At 42.4% G+C, this 12,044-nt stretch overlaps 2 protein-coding genes across 2 annotated transcripts; one reads left to right on the forward strand and one right to left on the reverse strand.

The window, feature by feature from the left end:
• Positions 1-2,644: 2,644 nt before the first annotated feature.
• On the forward strand, positions 2,645-5,272 carry mul3 (mitochondrial E3 ubiquitin protein ligase 3). Its single transcript, XM_080034628.1, has 5 exons — positions 2,645-2,738; positions 2,864-2,988; positions 3,100-3,187; positions 3,300-3,420; positions 3,823-5,272. The coding sequence occupies exons 2-5, from the start codon at positions 2,872-2,874 to the stop codon at positions 4,313-4,315; spliced, it is 819 nt and encodes a 272-aa protein (XP_079890754.1). The 5' UTR covers positions 2,645-2,738; positions 2,864-2,871; the 3' UTR covers positions 4,316-5,272.
• A 98-nt stretch (positions 5,273-5,370) lies between these two features.
• eif2b5 (eukaryotic translation initiation factor 2B, subunit 5 epsilon) lies at positions 5,371-11,807 on the reverse strand. The gene is made up of 16 exons (XM_080034745.1): positions 11,625-11,807; positions 11,247-11,371; positions 10,976-11,161; positions 10,419-10,596; positions 10,250-10,330; positions 9,667-9,744; positions 9,246-9,558; positions 8,994-9,139; positions 8,124-8,265; positions 7,935-8,036; positions 7,743-7,844; positions 7,362-7,452; positions 7,146-7,269; positions 6,924-7,049; positions 6,665-6,775; positions 5,371-5,648 (listed from the first exon to the last, which is right to left on the reverse strand). The coding sequence occupies exons 1-16, from the start codon at positions 11,781-11,783 to the stop codon at positions 5,586-5,588; spliced, it is 2,127 nt and encodes a 708-aa protein (XP_079890871.1). The 5' UTR covers positions 11,784-11,807; the 3' UTR covers positions 5,371-5,585.
• Positions 11,808-12,044: the final 237 nt, after the last annotated feature.

Genomic DNA, 12,044 nt, shown 5'->3' on the forward strand with positions numbered 1-12,044 from the left:
CATAAAGTAATCCCAGAAATGCCCTACGACATTTAAACATGACAAGCACTGGGAAATATGGTGCCAGGCATGGGTCACAAAAGTCCCATTTAGCCAGATTAAAATGGTTGTGGGAATCGCTTATTGTTGGTAATTTCCACACACCAAAACGTGTCTCCTCAGGGATGAGGAGAGTGTCAGTTGATCTACAGGCTGCAAGTCTACACTCACAACTTTTAATGGAGCCAATGATGCCAATTATGAAGGTGCACCAAACTCATCAAACTGAAACGAAGATCAGACAGTGAAATTAGGTTGATGAGAATGTCCATTAATCCGAATAAAACAATGAGACGAGGAATATTCGCCTATTTCATTTTGTCACGCTTGAAATAACAGATAGGCCATCTTTTCAGGATCTTTTGGTTTGTTGTGAAAAGTGTCTTTGTTATCAGGCTATATCTTGGCCTTGGGTGATGGAAGTGTTCCATAAACCGTTTGAATGGAGGATTTTCTCTACCAAAGTGGAAACATGAAGTGACCAAAGCAGCAGGTAGGCCTCTGTTTTAGTAGCAATGTGACTCTTGGGATGTCTGGGTCTGTCTAATTTGCAAATATTAGCATGCTAACATGATGCATTAAGAAAGTGAACATACACATTCAGCTGAACGTCCATATCATTGTGAACATGTTAGCTAAAGTCTGACAGCCTCACAGTGCAGTCTTCATTTAACTCAAACAAAAATCTGACAACTGAAGCTGCAAGTAAAGATCTGAAAAAGAAAATCATCACCCTGTCTGAAACATTGGACACTAGAGCTTGTGAGGTGCAAAACATAAATGTAGACAATTGCGTTAACTGGCGTTTAGTATTAGATATGTTCTCTAGCTGCTTTGCCACTAATTCTCCACTGTTTCAGATTAATTTTACACAGTCACACACACACAAAAGTAAAAGTGCAGCGAAATAGTTTGGCAAAAGCATGCGGGCTGGCTGCTCTGAAGCAGCGTGTCTTTTGTCTGCTCTCACTCATCATTCTGAAGAAGGGCCAATGTGTGTGCAGCCCAAAACAAATATGAGAGAATTTAGAGTTGTGGAAAATCAGAAGGGGGATTCAGGAACATTTGTTTGCAGTTTAAATAAGAATAACATCTATTCATTACTCAAAAATGAGAGGGTTTCATTTGGTCCTGATCTATTGCTCTGGTTTCCAACAATAAGAAAATTGACGTCATTATTTTGAACTGAATGCTGCAGTCAAGGACAGACATATTAAAGACGAATGGAGCATAGTATAGTAGAGGGTTAAATAAGCTCTAAATAAAGGTATTCTTTGGAATATCTCTTGACTCTTCTCTTCAGTATGCATCAGGTGTTGTATTAATTAATGGTAAAGTCAAGGTGTTGGTTGCTGCTATATCAGTGGACTAACAGAGGAATACATTTCCATTATGTCCAGCAATTTAGATACATTTTCAATTTCAACAACTTTTTCCAGCCTGAAAAAAAGCATGAGGAGAAGTACAATAGGTGTATTGAGCATTTCAATAGCAGGGGAAAATATGACTACGTACAGTATTCATTACAGGTGTGCATTCAAGTCAAATCATCTTATCAGTACACACAGTAGAGAGGGAGGCAGAGAAAAAGGAAGCCGGCAGTGTCTGTGACGCTTTACCATATGATGCATGCATGAGTGTATTACGTTGGTCGACAGTGGCAACTTTAAGAAAATACATTATCAGCTGATTAGCTCCTTTGGCGGTGAGTATATTTAGGTGATCTGGAATTCGCCAGGGGAAAACAAATCTCACAGGTCATGAGAAGAGTAACAAGATAAAAAAGAAGAAAGATATTACATCGATGTGCTTTGGATCCCTGATTACAAAGGGAAAGAGTTGTGAATAGTTTAATTGAATTGAAGGATTTGTGTAGAGATTTTTCACAATATTATTTTACTACTGATAACTTGTGTTGTTTTTGATGTGAAACTTTAAAGTGAACATTTACTGTCACAAAACATGTTTGTTTTTTTTAGCAGGGGTGAATGTTGCAATATTTTATGCAACTTTACAGTTCTACATAACTATATTTTAGAGAACATTATTATACATTTTACTCTACTTGTTTAGTGGGTACTGAAATTAAGGTTTTACATAGCCTACAAAACCTTGTTGTCATAAAAAGAACACTGTATTAAACAATAAGAAGAGATACAAAGTAGTGCCACCTCGAACAACAACAACATTGTTATAGGCCTTGCATTAAAAAATTAAAATAAAGAGAGAGAGAGAGAGAGAGAGAGAGAGAGAGAGAGAGAGAGAGAGAGAGAGAGAGAGAGAGAGGCCATTCTGCAAGTGTTTTAATGGCCTACAATATGCCTACATGTTGTTGCCAATACTTTTGTACTTTTCTTTAAGTCAAATTTTGATTTGAGGGCTTTCTCTTGCAATTTGTGTTTTTATGATGTGGTCTGTAAGACACATAGCTAGGATGATACTACATATCAAACTGGACAGTATCAATTTAAGTTTGCGAGAAATTGATACATGTTTCAACGAAGACTGTATCAATAAAGGTTTCATAGGAACAGTGCTGCCACCTGGTGGTCATCATTAGAAAATTACTGCCTATATCCTATTGGCTCAGGAAACTTGACGCAGCGTGGGCAAACGAGGAAGTGAACCCGACGTAATTGTTGATGCTTTTGTTTTTCGGTTATTGTGACTGAATTACCCATGTGCTTTAGATTGAACAGGTAAGTCTCGGTTCAACTATCTTCTCTTTATTTAATTATCCTATTACACACGACACACTTGTAGTTTAAAGTGTACACAGCAGGGTATTTACCTCACCTGTGTTGTTTCTGCCCTCCTGTCAAAGACGCAGACATGAGTGACTTTCCTGTGAACCCTCTGGTTTTAATCGGTGTCGGGTCCAGCTTCGCCTTCTCTGGACTTTTCTATCACTTATACCAAGAAAAGAAAAAAGAGTTGCAAAAGCTGAAGGCGAGTATACCTTTGTTTGAGTGCAATTCAAATATTAAAACAGCTCTACTTTGGTATAAATGAGAAATGCATGCTTTTTTAAATTTTTTTTATTTAATTTTTTCAATTTAGGAAATACCGACTTTCAAGCCAGATCAACATTTAGTCAAAGTACTGAAAGCCTCTCCCCACAAGCGCCTTCAGTATGTTGCTGTAGAAGGTAAAGGCATTACTTAGGCTAAATGAACACTTTAGTGAATGAAGTTTGGTTGAGTGGGGTCATTCACTGAGATCATTACAAGAGGACTACATTTCTTCATACCTGTGTCTAGGTTTGGTCCAAGCAGATGGGGAGCCTCTGGCCAGCCAATTTGTCCCACGATGCTTTGGCGTGATTCAGAAAATCGCTGTGGAGGAACGCTGGAAATACTGGAACTCCCTCAGCCGGACCTGGTAAATTAGACTACAGCATACAACCTTGAATGACCCTTTATTAAAAGGTGGAGTCAGAGATTCTGGAGAACGCTTGTTGTCAAAATCACTTTATATCTCCTGGCGATCAGCTACATGTCTGTACTGTGTGTGCGCTGAAAATAAGAATCTGATGTTAATACACGGCCTAGGCTCTGTAAACTGGTATGTAAATAAAGGGCATGTAAATAAAGGACCCTGTAGCTAGCAAAATGCCCGTTTACTAGGCTGTGTAGTAACACTGGATGTTTTTTTCAGCGACATATACTACGTAAAGGTAGTGGATTGTGAGGCAATTTTGGACAAAAAACATTATCCAGAATCGCTGACTACACCTTTAATCCTAGCAATCTGTTAATAACAGTTGGATTACTCTCCCACCAGGAATTCTCGGACAATGAACAGAAAGGAAACCAACAATGCGGTGCCTTTCAGCCTGGTCAGCCCCGGAGGCTACATCAACGACTTGTTTGTGAAGGTCCAAAACCCCCTGGAGGCCTCTGGGTGCTACCTGGAGAGGGTTTACTTCAAGCTGAGGCGTGCCGAGGAGGGCTTGGTGGAAGTGGTGGTGCAGGGCCTCAGCGGGGAGAAGCCAGTGGCCATGGAGGAGAGCGAGGAGCTGCTACGGGTGGGCAGCACCCTCACCGGCTTTGGGGAGGTGGTGCTGGAGGGGGGCCAGGTCATGAGGCTGCAGGCCCCGCAGGACGGACGCAAGTTCATCCTGGTCCCCACAGACCACCACAGCTTCCTGGACCAGCACGAGAGGTCGGCCAGCATGTGGAAGACGCTGAGCGCCGTCACTGGCCTCACAGGGGCTTCTCTGCTAGCCAAGGTCATTCACCACTTGGTGAAAAAACAGGACGACAGGTCAAAGTAAGCCTAGGGTGTCCCAATACTCTAGAGAGGTTAAAAGGTGTTTGACCTGTAGATTCCATAGCACCATCCTGATGCTAAGATGACTTGGCTTAGATTTCATCATGTTGTAATGTGCATCAAAGCCTGCAGTGCGGTGGCAATAAGGGGCCAAACATGACATTGGACAAAACATATTGGGAAAATAAAAAGCACAACTATTTCAAACCAGAACTGAACATGTGACATTTTACAAAAGTTACATATTCTCTAAAATGTTGGAAAATGTTTTTTAAAATATCTTGTCCATTGTTGTTGTTTGGCTCCTTGGCGCGACCGTACTTGAATGACCACATGAAATATATTTTTAAAACTGTAGTCTCCTGTTGAAGTTCTACATGTAAAATCATACCCCTAATGATGTGAGCACAGTCAGACTGTGGCAGTGTGAGGACAATGATGAAAAGTTCAGAGTCCACTTAGTGGGGATAAGTGGAGCCTTGCTACAAGGTAAATTCCATGTCTACCTTGATTCGGTAGCATGTCAAGCTGTCATTGGGCCTGAAAAGTGATGAAACAACTCAGACCAGTGTACATTACTTAATGTGAATTATGAGCTTCAGAATAAAATAAATCAGAGCTACTTTACAAAGGGAACATTATATTTTTTGTAATGAAATTGTATTTTTTATATAATTTACTGCTTTAGTTAAAGGAGTTATGTGGTGTACACTTTTGATCACAAGATTTTAACTGCAATGATCGTTATTGAATCATCGTCAGTCCAAGTTTCCAGTCATCATGTACACACAGGATGGAATTTATATTGATTTGGACTGAATCCATTTAGCAGATAATACTCTACCTCTTAGAAGCTAGATCATGTTGTCGCTGTATTGTTTTATTTCCTGCAGTCGGTGTTCAGTTTGTAGAGGAAAATGGTTCAAACACTGTTGAACACTTTGTTGGTGATGGTTTTAGTTTTGTGAGTATTTAATAAACTCCTTTTTCAAAACATTTTCATCTTGAGTGAGACTGTTTGTGTTGTCAATAAAACTTCAGGGCATTTCCAATCAGTCCGCGGGTTTACCTTCTTTATTTGGATAGCACATTTCATTTGTAGCACACGGCCCTGACATGGCACTATGTGATCAAATGTATGTCAGTTCTTACTGTACACAGAAGATCCTGATGGAAATTGATATAAGCAGAAAGCTGCTGTAGACGGTAAAACCAGAATCCCTTTATTCACACAAGTCCATAAGTGATGTTTGTCATTTGTTAAGAGCTCCTCATTATTCTCCTTCCTCTTCTGAAGACTCCTCTGCCTCCTCCAACCACTGGATGAACTTCTGAAGCTGTGGGAGAAATAACATACATCAGAGCAGGTCTGGAAGAAATGCATTACTCTGTTTCGTGAGAACTGACATGCCGGGCTACAACTTTAGTTACTAAGAATTTCAAGGTAAGTTTAACAATGCTCACAGGTATGGAAAACAACACATTTCTGAGAAAGAATAACAATATCAAGTGAATTCAGAAATGTATAAATTTCACAAATTGCATGATGCCATTTATTTACATAACATTTATAAATGGGAGTTGAGAATATTGAACTTTTTGCCGCCGGCCGCGATAGCCAATCAGCGTTGAGCTCCTCCCGACGTCACTCGCTTCGGGACGACGGACAGAGGAAATTAAGATGGATGAAAACATAATAGTCACAGTTTGCTCCCATAAGTTCTGTGAATAGCCTATGTGTCTGTTGCCTGCTGTGTACAGCTATCAGTTTTGCTTTATGAACCAAGTTAGCACCGGTTAGCTTGGGTAAAGCACCATCAGCACAGCAGACTGGTCCCCTCAGCACCGGTTAGCAACAGCACCAGCATATCCCATTCATATAGAGAATGCTACTCTGGTTGGACGGCGGGCGGCGGACACAATATGACCCAATATGATCACGTGGCGCGGAACCTGCGATTCGCACCGCGGAGTGCAGTGTGTTCGCACCTTAAGGGCCAGACAAGTAGTTTACCGACGTGCGTTCTTTTTAATGCAAACAGTAAATACAACATATCTATAAATATATTGCATACAACCTGCGTACAAGGGCATAGGATAGGTTTCGTTTCAACAATTCATGGCTTAACATCCTGAGCTGTGGAACTACAGCAGACATCCCTAGCGGTAAGCTACGCGAGTGTTTATTTATTTTTTTCTCACCTAAATTGATATGCCAAGGATTTTAATAGCAGCGGCGGGGAAAATATAGCAGTGGCGAGCCGCCGTTGCTGTGTGAACGTGGGGGAAACACTGGAGTGTTACCACATAATCCATCTTTCGATGTGTTTGGCTGAGCGGGTCTTGTACCTACCCCCTGGTTCTTGCGCAGCTGTCTGCTCTTGTCCGTGGTGGCTCCGGTGGAGAACCAGCGCAGGATCATCTCCTCCTCCAGGATCTCCAGCTGGTACATGTTCATCAGGATCTGGATGGGGAAAACAAACAGCATATTCAGGCATAAGGAACATATAGCACACACTGCAGAAATACATGGACCCTGGTGCTGCACCATGACCGACATCTTAGAATCTAAATGACAGAGGATAGATTACTGAGTGTTGATTGGCCCTGACCTTGACCATAGCCGCCCAGTGACTCTCCTGATCCAGGAAGTGTTCCTCAAAGGCAGACAGACAGTCCAGATGATCCTGTGCTCTCTTCACATAGTTCTTAAACACCGGAGCCCATTTCTTCAGTAACTGAGAGGAGAACAAAGGGAAACCTTGATTTAGGATATTTACTTTTATCATTCACTTGCCTAAATGTGCTTTAAATGAAAATATAAACGTATTTACAGGTAGGAGCAGGCCGACGTATTGTGACGTGGTGATCTGTGGGCCCTGCTGCTGGAGAGGGTACTCCAGCACCACTCTGGTTAAAATCTGCATCACCTCCTTCAGGGTGATGTTGTAGGCGTACCTGAAATCAAATTGAATGTGTAAACAGACAAACAAACAATTGTTTTAATGGGAAGCGACAGAACTGTGGGCAATTTAAAATGTTCTCCTTACTTGAGAGAGTTGATCTCAACTACAAGATTGTCAACGCTGATGTTTTCCTCCAAACCTCTCTGCAGAGTCCCCAGAACCTCCAAATGGAAGACTACACGTGAACACACCAAAGAAAAAGAGTCAGAAAGTAGGCTGTATATAGCCATATTTCACATGTTATTTATTTCTTATTCTAATTATTTATTTTCGTAATTTTTCCGCGAAAGTTTCCTGAAAAGAACCGTTTCATTTGTTAAAAAAGAGACAAAGTTGGATTGATTTCTAGAGGATAGACCCATTCATACCTTAGCGAAGACTCATCTATTATTCATTTACTATGGGAAACGTTTTACTCCATACATGTTGAATTCTGCCGATTAATGTGAAAGTAAAAACTCTCACCCTTGACGTCGTCCATCTCTGGGGAGGGGATGACTGGATCGTCAGAATCATCAGGCTCGCTGTCTTCACTGTCACTCTCAGGGTCAGGGTTCAACACCAAACCTGTAGACAGGTAAACAAAAGCCAGGCTGCTAGGACACGGACTATAGCAACACAGGTTTAACAGACTCTATGACAAACTGCCAACCTCACCCCAGAGACACTGAGACAGCTCTTCATCCTCTGTGTCGTCCAGGCTGCTGGCCTTCCAGATGTAGCCTTTTCCCTCGGCTCCAACCTCCGCTGGGTTAAACGCTGGAGGGCAGAAGAAAACACCACTCATACACACTTGAGCTTTTTCTTCCTTTATGTACGTGTCATCAGCACGGTGGGGATACACACCTTTCAGTTTGGTTTTGTCTTTACTGTGACCGACTTCCGTATCACTCAGGAACTCATCATCATCCTCCTCATCCTCCTCGTCCGGATTGTGCATGGACACCACGGTGCCCTCGGGGAGAGAGACGCTTGGTCCTATCACCACCTATTAAAAACCGTTCCCAGCAGATTTAGTTATAAGATCGAGAGAGTGTCACATATTTCACCGAGTTAGCAAGTGCTCACAATGGACTGCTCTGGAAACATCTTGGAACACAAAGTGGTGAATAATTATTATGATTTAATATATGCTGCTAAAACCTAATAAAACAATATCACGCAAGTATAGAACATTTGATCAAATGTTTTTTTAGTCAGAAAAACCTTTTAAAGAGCATTTCTTGTAGTGGCTGACAAATTGGCACTGTCTCAACATGATGATTTTTCAGGCTCTAGAATTTAAAAAAATATATATATAAACAAATGTAATATTTTCAAATTCTTAGCTTGTGGGATGTTGTACTGAAGCTAAAGTGGAATCACTTAAGGAGTTGAGGGTTTTAAAGTGTAGCATTGGTGTAAGAATTGGATGGCTTGGACATGTCAACTACAATTTAAGGCTACTGATTGAAATCTGTTTACTGTAACTTTCACAAAGACACAGGATTAAATAAGAGGAAATGCCAATTGAAAAAGTAAGATGTAAGCAGTTGGATCATGGTTGGACGCGTGAGTGGTTAAATAAAGTAAATGTCAGTTCATGTGGAAGCAATGGAGACATGTCATGTTTGCATGTGAGATGTACTCATCGCATCTTTGACATGGAAAGCAGTTCTGAAATCAACAAATTAAAATCAAGAATAAACACTGATACTACATGCATGTGTTTCTTACATTATACGCCAGGACACACTGTTTGTTCAGCTTCACGCCTTCTTTGACCTCAACATTGTCACAGACCACAGACTGGTTGATCTCCACCTTGCTGGCAATGTGAACATTATTCCAGATGTAGGCATGGTCCAGTTTGACATCGTCACCTGTTGCAATAAAAAATAAGGGGGAGACCGTTAACACCACTTTTATTAAGTACCAATATAACATGTTCTTTCTTCCAAACCCACACACACTGGAAAGGGAGCTCACCTATGGTGCAATTGTTACCAATTACGCTATTGGAAATGTAACAGTTGGCGCCAATGCTGGTGTCGCAGCCAATAAGCACGTTCTCCTCCATCTGGCTGCCATGGCCCAGGCTGACTCCTGACCCTCGGTAGACGTTGTGGCGGGAGTATGTGCAGCTCCGGCCCTGCTGGTCGATGAAGTTAGCCTCGGGGGTCAGCGGGTAGACCCACCGCCGCACAAGGTCTGACGACACCGAATCGTACATGAGAAGATTGGACACCTGGACACCGTAACCGTCCTTGGTGACATGCATGTGTATCTGGTTGCCCAGGATCTGAAGAGAAATAAAATCGATCGTGGCTTAGGCTTCACTAATTGGCATTTTGTAGCATAACATTAAACAAAGCTTCAATAAAAACAGCTGAGGCTGCATGCGTGGTACCTCTTCATTGACCAACATCCCTCTCACAAAGTCATCCCTAGTTTGGTAGTCAAAGTTGTCGGTGAAGAGCTCAGCAACCTGAAAAAGAAAAAGAACCCTTGTTGGAATTCAATTATGAGATTGGCTTTTTCCACTTGGCAAACAACTGTTCCTCTGTACATTCTTACAAAAAGATGCCTATAGGACCAATGAACTGGTATTATATATGTTGTTACCCACTCTTGTATCCATGTTTTATTTGTTTCACTGCTAGTGTCATGTATTATGACCTTTGTTAAGAAGTTAGTAATACAGGTAAATAAACCAATATCCTGTTCACACACACACACACACACACACACACACACACACACACACACACACACACACACACACACACACACACACACACACACACACACACACACACACACACACACACACACACACACACACACACACACACACACACACACACACACACACACACACACACACACACACACACACACTTCAGTACTATTGTTCTCATAATTTTTGTTGTCGTTTTAATAAACTAAACTACCTCGGATTATGAGATCCTGTCTCTGTTTGTAAAACTAACCTGTGGGGAGCAGATGCTGATGTGACAGTCCAGGAGGTCGTGTCTGACTTGAAACTCGTCACTTCCACCGTGGAAAATGTTCTGTTGAGACAAACAGGAGCGCTTTGTCATTCATCAATCCAATGGCGGAGGAAGTTAAAGATGTGACAATAATGTGAAACTCTCTCACCACTGGGAACTGTAGCCTCTTCAGCCCGTGTGTCTTCTGGTAGTGTAGAATCCGCTGGCTCTTGCTGTCCATAGCGACAACGACATCGTCCTCCTCACAGCGCGACCGGTGACCTGGGGACGATTCCTTGAACATCATCGTCATCACAGAGATGTTCTTCTCCACCTTTCGACGGTGCCTGTGAACAAGCAAAGTGACGCACAGTCTGAGAGCAACGCAGTAATATTGTAGTACCCAGTAAAGCTATAGTGTGTAACTTGAATGTTGGTTACATTCAAGTCATTGCCAAACGAGTTGACACAAAGTTGATTTAGCCTTTCAGCTCCACAAAACTCTCTCCGTATTTCTCAGAAGCACCCACGGATGTTTGTTGTTAATTCTACTGCTAAGCAGAAACCTGGAAGAACAGCATAAGGAATACAATCTATGCGCGATCACCGAAGGATTATGTAGATGCACCCACTGTGTTGTTGTAATTACTCAGAATTACTCATGGGGGCGGCATAAGTTACGCACTAGCTTTAACTGTATAAAAAGAGGTGTAGATGGTCTCTTACCTGTGCTCTTGCACTGCCTGACTGATGTCAATATTCGACACCACATCTCCATAAACCAACAAGAAGTCGGAGCGCAAAAGGGACTTTGCGTCAACATCCCTGAGCACGTCGCCCAGGGAGCGGTACTGGTCCGAGGTGATGATGTGGACTGTGTTTGGTGAGGTGGGTCGACACCACTTGGACTTCCTGTCAAGACACAGCGACGGGGTCAACATCTTTCATGGGGACCAATGAATGTGCACCACGGAGAAAGAGGCTCACTGAAACTTACTGCAGGTGTTCCTTGATTTTACTGGCCATCCAGCAGCAGAAGACAAACGTTTCCTGCACCCCGGTGGAGGTGAGAAACTCCAGGGTGTAGTCGATCATGGCAACGTTACCCAGCGGCAGGAGAGCCTGTCATCATTCAACAAGTGACAGATGGTGTGAGTTAAATAACTGTACAGCATCATGCTAGCAAACTCAATACAAGTCCCCCCAAGCAATGTAAAACATAACCAAAACATCAGGTCAAACAATGGCTTAGAAGTGACGCGTGAAGCTACGTTACAATGGTGCAGTCAGTGTCAGTACAGCCCTGTCACTGTTTACAGCATGGACACAAGTTAGCATACATAGCTTTCAGTTAGCCTAGCTCGTCGCTGCCTACCCTCGGCTGGTCTTTGGTGACCGGGAAAAACCTCCGGTTGAAGCTGTCAGCGACTAAAACGGCCTGCAACGGCTGCTCCTCTTCCTCCTGGTCGCCAGCGCCTTTTCTCCCCGAAAGGCCAGTGCCCGAGCGACTCTGTTTTCCTCCTTTACCGGCCATGTTTGAGTGGCAGGTGCTAATAACCAGCTCTGTCGTCAGACGAATCTACGGTGGCTGCGCTGCGACAGTCTTCTGGCGGTGCGGGTGTTTCGCACTCAGATGATTTGTCCATTTACATTTTTTTTTATATTTCAGATATGGATTAAATGAAACTATAGGGTCGCAGTAGTCCAAGTCAGACCCTTTAGAACACAAACCGAAATTTAAGTCTCAAAAATGAGTTTTAATATGTTATAGCCTAGCCTATATGGTTATAGCCGA

Source organism: Ammodytes marinus (genome assembly GCF_949987685.1).
Source record: "Ammodytes marinus genome assembly, chromosome: 9".
Taxonomy (NCBI): Eukaryota; Metazoa; Chordata; class Actinopteri; order Uranoscopiformes; family Ammodytidae; genus Ammodytes; species Ammodytes marinus.